This window comes from Anabrus simplex, chromosome 1 (genome assembly GCF_040414725.1).
Source record: "Anabrus simplex isolate iqAnaSimp1 chromosome 1, ASM4041472v1, whole genome shotgun sequence".
Lineage (NCBI taxonomy): Eukaryota > Metazoa > Arthropoda > Insecta > Orthoptera > Tettigoniidae > Anabrus > Anabrus simplex.
The window spans coordinates 1725373602-1725393860 of NC_090265.1; the positions used below are offsets into that span (position 1 = coordinate 1725373602).

Consider the following 20259-nt stretch of genomic DNA (forward strand, 5'->3'; position numbering starts at 1 on the left):
ACTGAAATTCACCCTGAAAGGATGATGAAAAGCTGAGACTGAACGGTGTGCGATCACCCTATTTGCCCTCGGAGCATTAGATCCAAGCTAAACAGGTTGCAAGTAACCCCCATAAAAAATATAGTACGATCAGGTCTTGTACAGACGATAACACGTCACACAAGACTAAGAACATGTAAAGGTGGAAAAGGTGAATTATAAAATGGAAAATATAACAAATGAAAGGGAAGTTATACATGAATAAGATGGGAACTAGAGTGGTAGAGAGATGGAGCACTGAATTGTCTACATGACAACTTAACAGTTAGTTACAAGTTCAATTACAATTAGCATAATCCCACTTTTAACCCTTCAGGATTCTCTGTAGGACTCCGTTCGGGTCCTCTGTCGGAACTTACTAAGGTTAGATTTCTTGTACATATATTTGCGGAGAAATAACATAACTATATTCCTCTCATTGTTTGTTTTGTATCTAGAAATATAAATTTCATGTTTTACTAGCAATGGCTTGAACAAACAATATTAATTTTATAATCAGTTATCTGATAGTAGTGGTTCTGATCTTGATTATTCATCTCAACAGGGAGTTGTGTATCACTGATGATCAAGAGAACAAGAAATTAAAGAATTTTACTGTATGTACACACAGAAAAAAAATTTGGGTAGTAGACATGGAATGTGTCCAAGGAACCCAGGACTCCATTTCAAGATGTGCTTGTGAAAGTACCACATGAGTGGTGTTAACTGACTGACAATATAACAATTTTGTACAGATTTACTTACAAAGTATAAATTAAATACCGGTGTATATTTGCCTGATTTTAAATCAAACCTACAAGAGAAGCATGTAGAAATACATATAAGTTATATTTTTAAAAAATTACAATTGGCTTTACATCACACCAACACAGATAGGTCTTACGGTGATGATGGGATAGGAATGGGAAGGAAGTGACTGTGGCCTTAATTAAGGTACAGTCCCAGCATTTGCCTGGTGTGAAAATGGTTAACCACAGAAAATCATCTGCAAGGTTGCCGACAGTGGGGTTCGAATCCACTATCTCCCAAATGCAAGCTCACAGCTGCATGCCCGTAACCGCACGACCAACTCAATCGGTGGAAATACATATAATTATACCACCGAAGATTAAAGACAGATGTTTCAAGTCTCGAAATTCATTCCTAAAAGCAATGTCATTTTATATTTGATTCAGCATAATTGGCATTAGGATAGAACCCACATCTACTGTAATGATATGTTGAAATTCTCAAGTATTTATTTCTATTCATTTATTTATATCAAGAGAACAAGAAATTAAAGAATTGTGCTGTATGTACAACACAGGGAAAAGTTATGAGACGTTCAGAAACTTAAAAAAGAGAGGAAAAAGTCTACGATTTCTAAGGATGAACGAAGACAGAAGTGGGATTTGTTGAGTGTTGCCGTTGCAGTATACAGATGTTTTCAAATAGCGACTGCAGTGAACCAAGCAAAAGGAAATGAATAGTGTTTTGGGTAAATCAGGTAAACGTATAATAAATCCCAGGTAATCACTGGACAGACAGAAGGAATATTTCGAAAAATCTCCTCAACATAAAAGGAAATCTTCCTGGTGACATTTTAAATAGCTGAGCCCACGGGGAGGAGGATAATGATGTTGATGAAATTATGCACAAGGAAGTGGAAAGGATGGTAAATAAACTTTATTGTCATAAAGCAGCAGGAATAGATGAAATTAGACCTGATATGGTGAAATATAGTGGGAAGGCAGGGACGAAACGGTTTCATAGAGTGATAAGATTAGCATGGAATATTAGTAAGGTACCTTCTGATTGGACAAAAGCAGTAACTGCACCTATCTATAAACAAGGGAACAGGAAAGATTGCAACAACTATCAAGGTATCTCACTGATCAGTATACCAGTCAAGGTGTTCACTATGATCTTGGAAGGGAGGGTGAAATCAATGGTAGAGAGGAAGTTGGATGAAAAACAGTGTGATTTCAGACCACAGAGGGGCTGTCAGGATCAGATTATCAGTATGCGCCAGGTAAATGAAAAATGCTATGAGAGGAATACACAGTTATGTTTATGTTTCGTAGATATAGAGAAGGCATATGAGCGATTACCAAGGGAAAATATGGTTGCCATACTGGAGGACTATGGGATTAAGGGTAGATTATTAAAATCAATCGAAGGCATTTACGTGAACAATTGGGCTGCAGTGAGCATTGATGTTAGAACGCATTCTTGGCCCAAGGTATTTACAGGCATTAGACAAGGCTGTAATCTTTCACCTTTGTTGTTCATAGTTTTAGTGGATCATCTGCTGAGAGGGGTATTAAGTGGCAGAGAGGGATTCAGTTTGGTGAAAATGTAATGAGCAGTTTGGCCTATGCTGACGACTTGGTCTTAAAGGCAGATTGTGCCAAAAGCCCTCAGTCTTGGAACTTGATAATAGGTGCAATTAGTATGGTATGAACATTAGCCTTTCCAAGACTAAACTGATGTCAGTAAGTAAGAAATCCAAGAGAAGTGAATGTCAGATTGGGGATACAAAGCTGGAACAGGTAGATAATTTCAAATATTAGAATGTGTGTTATAGTAAACGAAAATGAACCAAGGTGCAGTAAAGCTAATGCAGTGAGCTCGCAGTTGTGATTAACAGTATTCTGTAAGAAGGAATTCAGCTCTTGGGTGAAACTATCTTTATATCAGTCTGTTTTCAGACCAACTTTGCTTTATGGGAGTGAAAGCTGGGTGGACTCAGGATATCTAATTCATAAGTTAGGAGTAACAAACATGAATGTAGCAAGAATGATTGCTAGTTCAAACATGTGGGAACCATGGCAGGGGGGTACTCTGAATGAGGAGATAAAAGGTAAGTTAACAATTAACTTCTGTGTTGGGTCATGTGTAGTGAATGGAGGATAGCTTACCTAGAAGAATAATGGATTCTGTTATGGAGTTTAAGAGAAGTAGAGGGAGACCAAGATGATAATGGTTAAAATCAGTTTCTAACGATTTAAAGATAAAAGGTACAAGACTAAACGAGGCCACAGAACTATCTACAAGTAGAGGATTGTGGTGGTGGCTGGTAAATTCACAGAGGCTTGCAGACTGAACGTTAAAAGGCATAAATAACAGTCTATAATGATGCATGTGTGACATACAGGAAGAGAAACTATACTTTGACAGGAAGAAGTGGTGAGCACTAGTACACCACACCTGTGAAGCTGGAAAAGAATGAAGATCATGATGATGAAGCAGCATCGAATATCTAAGGAATACCACAGAAGTGACACACAGGAAGATGCAAGAAGTGGATGGAGGACAATGATCCACAACCCAACCCAGGAGCTCTCTGGATAGGGTTAACGGAAGACGACAACGTATTATCGATAAAAATACAGAAAATATTGGATAACAAGTATGATACTGATATCAGTAGTATCGTAACGTCCCTACATAAAAAAAAAAGTTTAGTTATCTAATTGAACACTGATATGCAACCATTTTGCTACAGAGAAACTGTTTATATTTTATTTAAAGCCCTACTTTGTCTAGCATATTAGGGCTGTAGGTTACAACTAGTTACCTTAAATAGTACAAACATATAATACAAAATTTTTGAAGTGAGCGATTACACACACAAATTAACTAAACTGGAAGAAAAGGAAAAACTATCCTTAAATTAAAAAAAAAAAAACCTGCATAAACTTAAAAAATTCATTCAAACAACAGATCTTGTGAAATATCCTAAAAATACGTTTAAGTAACATTATTGTTCAACAATTTAAATGTTGTTCCAAAATATATTTAGCTTTGGGTGAGTTGCAGTTTCTTCATCTCCACAAACACAACTCTTATTACTAGTAATTTTGAATTTATATAAATAAAATTTAAATTTTTCCGTGACCCAAAAGAAACTGAGGTGTTGGTGAAGTTTGGTTTCAATAAAATGCAGTCCAAACGGTCCTGTACCGTGGGAAAAAGATTGTTCTTGTAACGTCACCCTTATTACTTGAGTTCCACAACTTTGACCGTTCACCGATTGTGAATTTATATAATTCATGTTTCACTTTTGATATAGGGGCTCTTTTGTATATAGTTTCATTGTCACTAAATGCTCCAAGTTTAGCAAGCTCATCTGCTCTTTCATTACCTAATAGACCTTCATGCCCTTTAACCCACTTAAAACAGAAGTCTTAACTGTTTATATTTTTCAGTTCCCCCTATGGATAGTTACAAGGCCCATATGTAGTTTCGTTTCATCACGTCCAGTGTCTAAATACTGAAATTAATATACAGTGAAACTCTGTTACAAAGTTTTTCAAGGGACTGAAAAAAAAAAAAAAATTCTTAAGCAGGAAACTTCTTACAAGGGGTGATGCCCAAAAACTTATTCTGTACTTTGAAATACATGTGAAACACACAGCCAACAGATTTCCTTGTTTGTGAACAATACCGAAATAGGCCAATATATACGAGCTGCTAACAGAAAGCCACCATATAAAAATTCGATTATCATGACAATATTTTTAGAGATAAAGTAAAATAATTGAACATACCATATTATAAATATATTTGATAAGAGAAGGGAAACATATAAAAATGTTGCAAGGTTTGCTTATTTTAGCAGGCAGAACCATTTCCTTCCATGCTTCCCTTTCCTCTGCACTTACACTCTCTGCTTCACCACAAATTGTTTTGTAAACGATGCCGGCTCAATTTTTAAAGCGGTCCAGCCACCCGTTCGACGTGGTAAAAGGTACCCTTAATTTGTATGTGGCTTTCTCCTGCACAATAGTCCCGCTGAAAGGTATGTTTAAACTTCGCTGTTGTTTAAACCATATTAGCAGAGCTTGTTCTCTTTCATCGTACTTTTCAGATTTAACTTCCTTACAATTTGCTGAAGTATTCTCTGCAGAAGCAGAGATCTCTTCTTTCTTCGCTATAATACCGTTCAAAGTAGATGGCGGCATCCCCAGCTCCTTTGCCAAAGCAACATGTGAAAGTGTAGATGACTCCACTTTCCTTATAATCTCCACTTTGTCTTTTATTGTTAGTGCCTTTCATATGATCTCTTTCCTCTGAGTTCCACTCATTTTCACTTAAAAAGTTTGTACGTTAATATTACAAGTACAACTAACTTCACCGACTCCTATTCATACTAATTACGATGCTACACTATGCTTGGCAATCCGTAGCTTAGGCTTACAAGACGCAAAGACAAGCCGTGTACTACAGTTTGTTAGCATGTGATTTCTATCTTCCTCACAGCCCCGACACCTGCTTCAAGGATAACGGCAGCAAATGGGAAATCTGGCAACTTATTCTCAGAGATTCTTAGAAATTAGGCCTAAATCGCCCCTGCATTCCTACTGGTTGTCACGGCAACGGGCGTAGTTTCTGGCTGTTTCACAAGTACCGCATGGCCAAGCCAGTATTGAGTTTATTTTCCCGCTTCAATCCTCTTCATGCTATAGGTAATGAAGAAAAGAAACACAGGTTCAAAGTTGCAGAAATGAGTGCATGGAAAAGTATCTGGGGTGATAAAGGCGCAGTAGCAACGCTAGCACATCTAAACGTAAACAGTTCCTTTCCCCGTAGAATTTTATTTCATGTCTCCTCATCCTTGTGCTATGTTTTAATAATGCGATGTAATAATTACGAGTGACACGATAATACAATGTTTAGCTCGTATAAAGGTAAAATTAAAAATAACTTTCAATTTTATGCCAACACGTGGTAATGCAATGCCTCTGTGTGCCTCCCATCAACACCCAGTTGGCTATCAACATTTGTTCAACTTCGTAAATGATCGGGATCTTTCGGCCGGCTTGTTTGGTGGTATGTGTATCAGCTGGCTGCTGGCAAGTCGGCTGTTTCCTGCAGAGAGTCAGAAAGTTGTTTTTATTTAACTCACTAATAATGGACACGGAAAATCTTATCAGTTTAGTTCAAAAACGTAATTTCCCCTACGGCAAGAACCATAAGTATTATTGCAACAACAACGTAAGAGAGAATGCCTGGAAGGAAATAAGCAAGGGAATGAAAAATCAAACAGGTTAAAATATTCAATTTTGTGGTAGATTAACAGTAATGTTGTGGACAAATACACTTTATGGTTTTTAATTAATATTTAGGCCACCTCGATTAATGACTTCACCCTGTCGCGGCCCGCAAATTACTGCATTAAAGTTTTATCAAACCATCCATTGCGTGCTTTATGTTTCCCACGTAGAATCCCGTTCGATTCTATTCTGCTAGATGGAACGGTGGAGTGGAAATTTCGACTGATGGGTTCGATTCGATTCCACAAGGTGAGAGTGAGCATCTGGTGTCCGTGTTGTCATAGCGCGACGTCATATGGCCTTGGCAGGCTCGCACATGTTCCGTCACTCCAGACACACACCGCGAACACGCGAACGGTCTAACACAGGGTGCAACTTGCGCGGAGACTGGAGAGTTCTAACCATGGGCTGCTTTGAGCAGACGTTTTCTATCTCAAAGGGCTCTAAAATCTGAACTGTTTAACCGGGAAATATATTTACAACAGAACACTTTAAATGGGAAAAATATACATATATCTTAATGCAACTGATCAAGGGACCAAGAATATCACACTTCTTAGGCGGAAAAACTTCTTATGCGGGAACTTCTTAACCGAGTTTCACTGTATATCTTTACATCGATTATACTATTATTATTGCGTTAAAGCAAGTAAATTAGACATAATGAAATCATTAAAATTCTATCATAAATACATATATTATCATTATAGACTGTTATGCCTTTCAGCGTTCAGTCTGCAAGCCTCTGTGAATTCACTAAACGTCGCCACAATCATCGATTTGCAACTAGTGTTGTGGCCACATTTAGTTCTATACCTCTTATCTTTAAATAGTTAGAAACCGTGTCTAACCATCGTTGTCTTGGTCTACCCCTACTTCTCTTACCCACCATAGCAGAGTCCATTATTCTCCTAAGTAACCTATTCTCCTCCATTCGCCTCACATGACCTCACCACCAAAGCCGGTTTATTCGTACAGCTTCATCCATCGAGTTCATTCCTAATTAGCCTTTATCTCCTCATTCCGAGCACCCTCCTGCCATTGTTTCCAACTGTTCGTACCAACAATCATTCTTGCTACTTTCATGTCTGTTACTTCTAACTTATGAATAAGATATCCTGAGACCACCCAGCTTTCGCTCCCGTAAAGCAAAGTTCATCTGAAAACAGACCGATGTAAAGATAGTTTCGTCTGGGAGCTGACTTCCTTCTTACAGAATACTGCTGATCGCAACTGCGAGCTTACTGCATTAGCTTTACTACACCTTGATTCAATCTCATTTACTATATTACCATCCTGGAAGAACACACAACCTAAATACTTGAAATTATCGACCTGTTCTAGCTTTGTATCACCAATCTGACATTCAATTCTGTTGAATTTCTTACCTACTGACATCAATTTAGTCTTCGAGAAGCTAATTTTCATACCATACTCATTGCACCTATTTTCAAGTTCCAAGATATTAAGACTGCAGGCTTTCGGCACAGTCTGCCATTAAGACCAAGTTGTCACCATAGCCCAGACTGCTTCCTACATTTCCACCTAACTGAATCCCTCCCTGCCATTTTATACCTTTCAGCAGATGATCCATGTAAACTACGAACAGCAAAGGTGAAAGATTACCGCCTTGTCTAACCCCTGTAAGTACCCTGAACCAAGAACTCATTCTACCATCAATTCTCACTGAAGCCCAATTGTCAACATAAATGCCTTTGATTGATTTTAATAATCTACCTTTAATTCCATAGTCCCCCAGTATGGCGAACATCTTTTCCCTCGGTTTCCTGTCATATGCTTTCTCTAGATCTACAAAACATAAACACAACTGCCTATTCCTCTCGTAGCATTTTCCAATTACCTGGTGCATACTGAAAATCTGATCCTGACAGCCTCTCTGTGGTCTGAAACCACACTGGTTTTCATCCAACTTCCTCTCAACGACTGATCGCACCCTCCCTTCCAAGATGCCAGTGAATACTTTGCTTGGTATACTAATCAATGAGATACCTCGATAGTTGTTGCAATCCTTCCTGTTCCCCTGCTTATAGATAGGTGCAATTACTGCTTTTGTCCAATCTGAAGGTACCTTACCAACACTCCATGCTAATTTTACTACTCTATGAAGCCATTTCATCCCTGCCTTCCCACTATACTACACCATTTCAGGTCTAATTTCATCTATTCCTGCTGCCTTATGACAATGGAGTTTATTTACCATCCTTTCCACTTCCTCAAGCATAATTTTCCTCCTCCCCATTTGCTTGGCTGTTCACCACACCACCAGGATGATTTCCTTTTACATTGAGAATATGTTCAAAATATTCCCTCCACCTCTCCAGTGATTCCCTGGGATCTATTATGAGTTCACCCAAAACACTGTTCATTTCCTTTTTTCCCTCCCTTACTGTCCAGAAAGGTTTCCCTGCTGCTTGACCTAGCCTTTCCAGGTTGTTACCAAAATCTTCCCAAGACTTCTTTTTGGATTCAACAACTATTTGTTTCGCTCTGTTTCTTTCATCTACATACAAATCCCTGTCTGCCTCGGCCATTGTCTGGAGCCATTTCTGATAAGCCTTCTTTTTACGTTTACAAGCTGCTCTCACTTCATCATTCCACCAAGATGTTCACCTTTTCCCATCTTTACACACAGTTGTTCCTAGGCATTCCCTTGCTGTTTCTACTAAAGCATCCCTGTATGCCACCCATTCACTTTCTATATCCTGAACCTGCTTACTGTCTACTGTTTGAAACTTCTCACTAATCATATACATGTACTTCTGTTTAATTTGCTCGTCCTGGAGATTTTCTACCCTTATTCGTTTGCAGACTTTCTCTACCCTAGGTCTAGAGATACTTAGTTCACTACAGATCAGATAGAGGTATGTATCATCAAAAAATCAGTGGAAAACTCGTACATTTCTAACAGATTTCCTGAATTCAAAATCTGTTAACATCTGGTACCCCTAGCCTCCCATGTGTAGCGGTGAATAGCCTTATGCTTGAAGAATGTATTTGTAACTGAAGCGTTATTTTACTAAATATGCTTGTTATGTCATATACTTTGGACAATCTACTGTCTACACAACATATATTTAAATGGCGTCTCTTATCGGCACTTGTAAGTTTTGGTGAATTATTTCATTCCGCTATGGATCTCGTGTTCACGGCCTAGTTATTGTACAGAGCTGTGATTATACCACGATTTAAACTCTGTTATGGAGGGTAAGAGAAGTAGAGGGAGACCAAGACGACGATGGTTAGACTCGGTTTCTAACAATTTAAAGATAAGAGGTATAGAAGTAAATGAAGCCACAACACTAGTTGCAAATCGAGGATTGTGGTGACGTTTAGTAAATTCTCAGAGGCTTGCAGACTGAACGCTGAAAGGCATAACAGTCTATAATGATAATGTATGTAATGTATGTATATGAAACTGGAATTCAACACCATTTGGAGTATGGGATGATTAAAACCTTGTATCTGGTAGACTTGGGTTATTTTAATGCACGAGCGTTCTGAACTGTTAGCATATTGGTCATCTATTCTGTCTAAACGTGGCAATTATGACTTTTCGTCACATAGTTTTCTGTTTGGTTGTGACTCTACAAGGTATCATTGTATGGTGGACAGCTACATGGACTTCTATGCCATCTATGAGTGTGCATAGCAACTACTGTGTGTGTTTTGGCGGTCTCCGCCAGAGCGTGTAGCGGTGTTGAGACTGTGTCGCGCCATGTGGTGAAGTGTGGAGGGTACCTTTCAGCCGTTGGACTTGCTCGTGACTAGACGCTAATGGCCATGTCTAACGACTGCGCTACTACTACAATTATTATGACCAAACCTCCTGGTATCGGCTAATTAAGGAGGGTATACCTCGCCTAGCGAGGAGGACAAAATGTGTTGTACAGTATTTTAAGTACATTTGTGTTTATTATGTAAGTTTAATTCTTATTTGTGAGTGCCGTAGTAATTAGGTATAACACGAGAAGGTTACCTCGGCATAATTGATCACCATGAATGTACGCCTTTAGGATTTATTACCGTGTATATAACTTTCTTGGTGTGGGTTACTGTATTCTATGAGTGTATTTACTGTAAGTGAAATTAGGCCACTGTTTGGCGATGGCGTTCATACTTGAAGTGTGTGGTGTGTAACAGTGAAGTGAATTGTTTGCTCTAAGTAACCGTCAAAATTCGTCCTTGCTTTTTCTAAATTTTGTGTTTCCCTTTGGTTTGTTCTTATTTCTGGTGTATCTACGTGTGTTTTCCCTGAGTTTTTTGATACGCGTGATGTTTCTACTTGTATATTTCATATTCATATTGCGGTGTTTTATGTGGTGCACATTATCGTCTTTTCTTTGATGTTGTGATTCTCATATTGTTTTGTGCATCGTTTCGTGTGTTTTGGTCTCCTGTTACCCGTGTTCCGTGTTCCAACCTAAGTACTACATTTGCACTAAACACCACCCTTAAAAAAAAAAAATTATTATTGTTATTATTATTGTTATTATTATTATTATTATTATTAATAGTAGTAGTAGTAGTAGTAGTAGTAGTAGTAGTAGTAGTAGTAGGAGGAGGAGGAGGAGGAGGATATTTCGTAGATTTATCATTTGCTTGATACGTATAGTTAGGGATTAGGATTGTATATTTCTGCATTACTGCGGGTGGTTTTATTTCATTATCGCTTTATGAAATGGGGATACCCACATTTATTTCAAAGATGTAATTACTTAACAATGTAAAGTTTGGGGTTTTAATTGAGGGATTGGGCACCCCTAGTGTGGAGCGATCGTAGCTTTGGCCTTATCTACTTTTCTGATAGTTATTTGCTTATCTTAACTTATCGTCGTGTGGCAGTTACGCAACTGAAATTGGGCATTATTGCCTCATCGGGATTTGCGTCCCCTGGTGTGTGCCGCTGTGAATATAATTATGGATTGTTTGTGGTATTGAGGCGAGATTGTGCATTTTCTTTCTTGTGGTTGCGTGTCCTGCCTCATTATATTACTTATTTCGGGTCGTGTTTTTGTTAATTACCATGCCTACTATGTTGAGTGATTTAATTCGTAATGTATTTGTGTTGATATTATTTTAATTTCTTTGCGGTATGTGTTTAACATATTGGTCGGTTGTGTGGAGTTTCAACTTATTGTGATGCGTTGTTTGATCTACGTTATGTGGGTTTTACGGGGAATGATCCTTCCACTAGGGTGTGTCGGAAATCCTCTATTAAGTAATTTGTTGTTATTATTAAAATTTTATGGTTCATGTTTGTGGGTTACTGTAGTCACGTCCCAGTTCGTGAACTATGGGCAACGGCTGAGTGGCCTAGTAAGTGGTCCTGAGAGTCGGGATACCAGTTGCTATGGAATGGGAGTGGGCATATCGGACATATTCTGAGTCGTGGCCCTCCTTGTGCTCAGGCGGCTAGGACTACACAATTCACCGGTGGTCCATAACCCGTTAGAGGAAAGATCCTCACTTGGACTATGTGCAAGTAGGGCAGCATCCTGCTTCATGAATTTACCGAGCTCAGAACACTTTAAGTAAGCCTCGGACCTATGGGAGTAATGGAGTCCCACTCCCATTTGACAGGCGAGGGACTCCTTGGAAACAACTTGGCGAACGAAATGGAATTCGATGGGGAGCTATCAATATTAATGGGGCTTATGGAAGAAAGAAGGTAGAACTTGCTGAGTCAGCAAAGAGGATGCATCTGGATGTGCTAGGAGTAAGTGATATTCGGGTAAGGGGAGATAAGGAGGAAGAGATAGGAGATTATAAAGTGTACTTGACGGGTGTTAGAAAGGGAAGGGCAGAGTCAGGGGTAGGGCTCTTTATCAGGAATACCATTGCACGCAACATAGTTTCTGTTAGGCACGTAAGTGAGCGAATGATGTGGGTAGATTTGTCAGTGGGAGGAATTAGGACAAGAATTGTGTCCGTGTACTCACCATGTGAGGGTGCAGATGAGGATGAAGTTGACAAGTTTTATGAAGCATTGAGTGACATCGTCGTCAGGGTCAACAGCAAGGATAGAATAGTGCTAAAGGGCGATTTCAATGCGAGAGTTGGGAATAGAACTGAAGGATACGAAAGGGTGATTGGTAAATGTGGGGAAGATATGGAAGCTAATGGGAATGGGAAGCGTTTGCTGGACTTCTGTGCTAGTATGGGTTTAGCTGTTACGAATACATTCTTCAAGCATAAGGCTATTCACTGCTACACATGGGAGGCTAGGGGTACCAGATCCATAATAGACTATATCTTAACAGACTTTGAATTCAGGAAATCTTTTAGGAATGTACGAGTTTTTCGGGGATTTTTCGATGATACAGACCATTATCTGATCTGTAGTGAACTAAGTATCTCTAGGCCTAGAGGGTAGAGAAAGTGAAATCTGTCTGCAAACGAATAAGGGTAGAAAATCTCCAGGACGAGGAAATTAGACAGAAGTACATGGATATGATTAGTGAGAAGTTTCGAACAGTAGACAGTAAGCAGGTTCAGGATATAGAAAGTGAATGGGTGACATACAGGGATGCTGTAGTAGAAACAGCAAGGGAATGCCTAGGAACAACTGTGTGTAAAGATGGGAAAAGGCGAACATCTTGGTGGAATGATGAAGTGAGAGCAGTCTGTAAACGTAAAAAGAAGGCTTATCAGAAATGGCTCCAAACAAGGGCCGAGGCAGACAGGGATTTGTACGTAGATGAAAGAAACAGAGCGAAACAAATAGTTGTTGAATCCAAAAAGAAGTCATGGGAAGATTTTGGTAATAACCTGGAAAGGCTAGGTCAAGCAGCAGGGAAACCTTTCTGGACAGCAATAAAGAATCTTAGGAAGGGAGGGAAAAAAGAAATGAACAGTGTTTTGAGTAATTCAGGTGAACTCATAACAGATCCCAGGGAATCACTGGAGAGGTGGAGGGAATATTTTGAACATCTTCTCAACGTAAAAGGAAATCATCATGGTGGTGTTGCAAACAGTCAAGCTCATGGGGAGGAGGAAAATGATGTTGGTGAAATTATGCTTGAGGAAGTGGAAAGGATAGTAAATAAACTCCATTGTCATAAGGCAGCAGGAATAGATTAAATTAGACCTGAAATGGTGAAGTATAGTGGGAAGGCAGGGATGAAATGGCTTCATAGAGTAGTCAAATTAGCGTGGAGTGTTGGTAAGGTACCTTCAGATTGGACAAAAGCAGTAATTGCACCTATCTATAAGCAAGGGAACAGGAAGGATTGCAACAACTATCGAGGTATCTCATTGATTAGTATACCAGGCAAAGTATTCACAGGCATCTTGGAAGGGAAGGTGTGATCAGTGGTTGAGAGGAAGTTGGATGAAAACCAGTGTGGCTTCAGACCACAGAGGGGCTGTCAGGATCAGATTTTCAGTATGCGCCAGGTAATTGAAAAATGCTACGAGAGGAATAGGCAGTTGTGTTTATGTTTCGTAGATCTAGAGAAAGCATATGACAGGGTACCGAGGGAAAAGATGTTTGCTATACTGGGGGACTATGGAATTAAAGGTAGATTATTAAAATCAATCAAAGGCATTTATGTTGACAATTGGGCTTCAGTGAGAATTGATGGTAGAATGAGTTCTTGGTTCAGGGTACTTACAGGAGTTAGACAAGGCTGTAATCTTTCAACTTTGCTGTTTGTAGTTTACATGGGTCATATGCTGAAAGGTATAAAATGGCAAGGAGGGATTCAGTTAGGTGGAATAATGTAGTAAGCAGCCTGGCCTAGGCTGACGACTTGGTCTTAATGGCAGACTGTGCCAAAAGCCTGCAGTCTAACATCTTGGAACTTGAAAGTAGGTGCAATGAGTATGGTATGAAAATTAGCTTCTCGAAGACTAAATTGATGTCAGTAGGTAAGAAATCCAACAGAATTGAATGTCAGATTGGTGATACAAAGCTAGAACAGGTCGATAATTTCAAGTATTTAGGTTGTGTGTTTTCCCAGGATGGTAATATAGTAAGTGAGATTGAATCAAGGTGTAGTAAAGCTAATGCAGTGAGCTCGCAGTTGCGATCAGCAGTATTCTGTAAGAAGGAAGTCAGCTCCCAGACGAAACTATCTTTACATCGGTCTGTTTTCAGACCAACTTTGCTTTATGGGAGCGAAAGCTGGGTGGACTCAGGATATCTTATTCATAAGTTAGAAGTAACGGACATGAAAGTAGCAAGAATGATTGCTGGTACAAACAGGTGGGAACAATGGCAGGAGGGAACTCGGAATGAGGAGATAAAGGCTAATTTAGGAATGAACTCTATGGATGAAGCTGTACGCATAAACCAGCTTCGGTGGTGGGGTCATGTGAGGCGAATGGAGGAGGATAGGTTACCTAGGAGAATAATGGACTCTGTTATGGAGGGTAAGAGAAGTAGAGGGAGACCAAGACGACGATGGTTAGACTCTGTTTCTAACAATTTAAAGATAAAGAGGTATAGAACTAAATGAAGCCACAACACTAGTTGCAAATCGAGGATTGTGGCGACGTTTAGTAAATTCTCAGAGGCTTGCAGACTGAACGCTGAAAGGCATAACAGTCTATAATGATAATATATGTATGTATGTATGTATGTATGTATTAATATTTTAAGTTTGTTTAAGAATATTTACTAGTAACTTGTTAGGTTTTAAGTAATCCGGGTGCACCAGGATTTTCTTTTAAAAATGAAGAAATGATTTTATTGTAAAGTATATTAATTTTATTTATACTTAAATTATTTATTTTACCAATTTTTATGGATGCCATTTAGATTTTCATTCCTTCTAGTTCATTTTTTTTATCGGGGTCTAAAGATTGCTTTTATTTGATATGTAAAAATGAATTTTCTTTTAAGTATATATTTATTTTAAAATGTTAAAGTTGGTGTCATTTGAGTGTTGTCCATCGCAATTCATAGTGATCCCCCACCTCTAATCTTATTTTATGAGTAAGGTCCTACACTCTTCCCTGTTTCCTTACTTCCTTATTTACATTTTGAGGTGTTATTTACTGTTTTTGCTTCATTTGCTCCTTTTTATAATTTGACTTGGTGCATACTTCCCTATGACATTCTCTTCAGAACGTCATTCTACCATCATTGTTAGGGGGTGTAGCAGTTGGTAGCGTTGTCGCGTGTTTTTTTGTATTGAAACTACGCTGAATGGCTAATTTTAGAATTGCCAGGTAGGCAACCAGAATGACACCAAATTATAGGAAACTTAAGGCTTGTCTTAAATTTTGTAAAATTGATATGTTCCTAAATAATTTGTGTTTTCTCATTGTTTTCATGTGTGCTCGAGTCCTTCCTGGTTTGCTGTTTATGTTCGAGGCCTAATTCTGATGATTTTACCCTGTTCCGGTTAATGCTGCATGTCGGGTCATGGAATCCGGTTCCTTTCCTCGTGCTGTTCTTATTTTGGACCTGCGATATCTGGGCGAGTAGTTTACCATTATTGTTCATTACTGATGTATAGTAGGGCATTATTTTTATTTGAGATTGATTCAAAATTAAATTTAAACAAAATATTCTTCCACTTGTGTTTGTTGTCATTAATTATTTTTCTTTTAGTTTGTACTGTTTCTAGTGAAGGAGTTGCTAAGCTGGTGGTCCATCGACTCCCTGTGAAGATCTAAGGGCTCGTGTTAAATTGAGTGGTAACTATTGCTTAGCGTGTAAGATTTTACCTTTGTTTCAGCTTCGCTTCTGGTCCAGATCATGTGTTGAAAAATTTGTTACTGTTATATTTCTCTTCCAGAGACTGTGTTCCCGCACAGCTGTTCGGAGTGGGTGTATCGACATTTATATACAATTGTGACCCATGCTGACCTTTCCTTTCTGCTAATTTCTGTTTATGGTCCTGCTCTGCCCTGGTTACTACATGTCTTGTATGGTGATAGTGAGATTTGTTGACATAGTGAGATGTCAGTTGATAATAATGGTGTTGGTATTATGGATACTTACCTGGGACTTGCGCTATGGGAAATTGTTCCTATTTAGCTTATGGGAGTCTTGTGCATGTTCCCTGGGTGATATTGTGTTGTTATTGTGGTCTTGTGTTGGTATTCTTGTACGAATATATGTTGTAATGGTGATATATTGGCTCGTATCTCATGTGGATGATGGTAACCATGGGCTGTATTCTTGTTCTGGTGTACTCTGCAGTGTTTTCGTTGGTTGAATGCTGATAGGCTATGGCTGTATGGTCCATAGAAGGTTATATTGACCTTTTGATTTAATTTGATGTGCCCATGTCAGGTAGTGCTGTCAATTCTCTCATGTGATGATCTATTTCTACTGGTAATGTTTACCATGTGGTGCCCTGTGCTGGTGTTGCTTATTTTCTTGGTGTTTCTGGTACTTGGTGCATGTGGTCAAGTTATAATTTGGTGGGTTCTAAATTTATTGGTTATATTTTCCTCTTTAACGCCTGTAGTTCTGTGGGACTGGGTAAGGGTAGTTACTGCTTGCTAGCTTCTTCCCCCTCACATTCATTTTTTCTGTTATCTGTGAATTGAATTTCCGCTTTTGAACTGTATTTTCTGTAACTTGCCGGGTATGTATAGCACAGTGCGTGTGGTGTATCTGCTAGTTCTGGTTGATGAGTGTCAGTTTTAGCCTTGTAACTGTACGTATGTACGATCCCCGAATTTTTAGGTTAGGAAATTTTCGTATATAGTTTGTAATGTTAAAATCATGTAATTTTGTTTATTGAGAATGTAAAAATGTAATATTATAAGAAGAATGTGTAGTTAGGGAATATTGCATATGTGCATCATTATATTTTGTATAAATTTCCATTTGGGTAAGAGTCTGTAAATATGGCCTAGCCGTAAGGATTGTGCAACCGGGAAAACTGCGACTATATCTGGAAGGACGGTTGAATGTGTTGCAACAAGCGACACGTAGTATAGGCTGAAGAATTGGAGTGGATCAATGTGGATGTACGTGAGTGGACGTTCGATATCACATCAGACGCACGATAGCCAATATGAGGGCTTTGTTTTTAAGCGAGGTTGGGTTGACTGAGTGACGCGTCAAGAAGTGCCTGTGAGAGCGTTGCTACCTATAAACTTTCCAGGACGCTATAACCAAGTGCAGCAAGCCTATATAAGCAGGTACGCGTGTGCGGCAAGTCATTCTGATTCTAATGCTGTTTCTGATTGTGTTTCTGTCTCTGATTCTGTGTGTTTCTCACTCGGACCAGCACGCGGGAGCTACTTTGCGCAGATTCCTAGGCGATGCTCTATTGGTCTTAAGTATATTTTACCTACGGAGTGAGCAGGCTAAATGTCGCTGATGCTAACGAGTTTCTGGTGGCTGTTAGGTCAAAGACGCTACTGAAGTGTTTATTTGTAACTCCAACTCTGTATAATAGTTGGACTACAATTCTTCAACGAGATTATGTACAGTGGATGTGGTGATGCGTACAGAATCGAGATTTGGTAGTGGATGTGTGTTTGAGCACAGAGCTGATTCTTGGTCGAGGAAATCGTCGGCCGAGTATCCACTTTCAGTTGCAGAAACCTGAGGCGTTACACCAACCTGTGCGACACTCGAGAAGAACTCAAGACGTCGATGAAGTGTGTAAATAAGGTTAGGGATGCTCTTCGTAAAGAAGGTTGCATCCGTACGTAGAGAAAGTCGTCGTACTTTTCTCTACCAGAATACGATTTTTGTTCTATAACAGTAGTGAGTGTAGTGGGATTCTTACCTGGAGGTATGTTAAGAAATGTATATATAGTATCAATAATTTTATTGATGGTTTGTAGTGTGTATATTTGCCTTTGTAAATGACAAACGAGTAGGTCTCGTCAAGTAATGATTTGGTTGTTGTTAGTAGTGTGTATATTTGCCTTTGTAAACGACAAACGAGTAGGTCTCGTGAAGTAATGATTTGGTTGTTGTTAGTGGTGTGTATATTTGCCTTAGTAAACGACAAACAAGTAGGTCTAGTGAAGTAATGATTAATGTTGGTCGTAGTTGTTTGTACGTTGCCTTTGTGGACGGCAATCAGGAGGGCTCTCTTTAAGTGATGATTATTGTGGTATTTATTATATTTTTGTTTATTATTTTGGGAGTAAAGTTCTGGTATCAAACTTGCAGTAAATCTTTTTATCAGTGGAGTGAGGATGAACCTGGCATGCTACCTACATCTAATTTCAGGGGTAAACAGGTAAGGTTATAAAGTAAGTCTGGAGCTTCGTCAGCCTGATGACCGTCGCCTTGGGAGAGGGAGTTACTCATTGCTCTATATAGTTATATATTCCTGTAATTGTTTTACAGGTGGCGCCCATTTTTTATATACATGTTTATTATTTATTGGTAGTCGTCAAATTGTTACAGCCTTGTGCTTGAATGTAAATTTTCATTCTTTCTGAGATTTCATTTTCTGGTTCTGGTTGGTTACTGTATGTATTGGTGCTTACTCATTCCTATCCATAAATGTAAAATCCTTACCCTGGTACTGGTGCTACTTGGTGGTTGTGTGGATTCATTGCTGGAGTCTCGGTGTGGGTCATGGCTGGCTTATTGCTGAAACGATCATTCGTTTTTACCGTGTTTTCATCCGGGGATTTTGGTCATGGGTCTCGCAGTGGTCATGTAGTTATTGGTACTCGTTCATTTACCTAAATGTCGTGGAATCTGCTCTTAAATTCATATTAGCTTCTTATTATTTCCTTCCTGTTCATTATGCCGAGGATTATGAAAGTGCATTGTATCATCATAGTCAGTCTGGCGTGTGCTGTTAATTTAGTTGAGTGTGGCGTTGTCGAAATTGAGGTGAAATCTTCTCTAGTGTATCCTTGAGCCTATTCGTTATCGTATGTCCATGTCTTGGCTGGTATATTTATTAAACGTTGAGTCCTCGTGTAGGCAAGGTGTTTGCGAGTCAGTATGGGATGTCTTGCAGGTGGCTTTTCCTGTAACAGTTTAAACAGATACTCTCCTCACCTGGTATTCGTTTGTAAAAGGGGCACTGCTTCTTCCCAGAACGTTCACTGGATGAGCTGAACGAGTCACTGCTCATGATGCTCATACTGTTGTAACCTTTGGTCTTCACTCCAGCCATAAGCTCCTTCCATTTCTCTTTGGCGGATTGATCTAGAACAGTGTAAATCAATATAATGAAATAGCAACAGACAGATTTGCAATACAGCTTGGATGAATTAGGAACTGGAAATTCCAATCGGGAAAATATGAAGAAATATGAATTTTTAATTTTTTTATACATATAAAAAAGATACATCAAAACTGTTTACTTGGTCTTTTCTTAAGTAATCAAAGAAGCTGGAAATCTATCAAACATCTCCCTTGGTAAATTATTCCAATCTCTAATTCCTCATCCAATAATTGAATATTTTCCCAAATTTGTCCTCTTAAATTCTCACTTTATTTTCGTATTGTTATCTTCCAACTTTTTGAAAACTCCACTCAAGGTTATTCGAATGTTAATATCATTTCACGCCATCATTCCACTGTCAGTTCAAAACATACCATTTAGTCAAGCACCTCATCCACATTTTTCCATAACAATATTTTCAACAATTTCACACCACAACTCTTTTGTCAGAAATAAGCCTGAACAAATTTTGCTGTCTTCCTTTCCTATCGTAAATCTCTCTCTCTGCCTCTTACTAACTCTCTAACATCTGATCCACTCTCTTCTAGCACTGAAAGACATAATCTATGCAATACAGAAGCCGGATCGTTGGATGAGATAAACACTCTATCTATTATGAATCCAGAGGTGAGGAAAAGAAAACAACAAAGGTTTATTAAAGTTAAAGAAAGGAAAGGAATTTAGGGGATAAAGCACAAGGGTTTTTATAACTTTACAAAATTGATCGATGTTACCATGGTAACTAGACACACTGGGTTTGAACATTAAAGTTTATGTACTAAACAAAATAAATTCCCATGGCGATGAATGAAAATACTAACAATAAAGATTGATGGAGAGATAAACCATTAATACAACTGAGAGTCAAACACATACGCAAATCAGGGAAGACACACCCCCCCCCCCCCCCCCCGGAGAAGTATGCTAAACTAAGCATAAATTTCAAATATGGCTCCAGAATACACATACATTAAGCTTAATTACTTACTTGTAGTACAGGATAGTATTTGGAGCTCAGAATTAGGAACAATTTGTGAAAAGTATGTTAT

The 20259-nt window shown here is 38.8% G+C and overlaps 1 protein-coding gene across 2 annotated transcripts in view; it reads right to left on the reverse strand.

The window, feature by feature from the left end:
- LOC136858723 (DNA cross-link repair 1A protein) overlaps positions 1–20259 on the reverse strand; it is a 231959-nt gene that overhangs the window by 135934 nt on the left and 75766 nt on the right. For both annotated transcript variants that reach the window (XM_067138466.2, XM_068229564.1), the window contains exon 3: positions 19042–19191. In XM_067138466.2, the coding sequence (XP_066994567.2) occupies positions 19042–19191 (150 nt within the window). The remainder of the gene's footprint in view (positions 1–19041; positions 19192–20259) is intronic.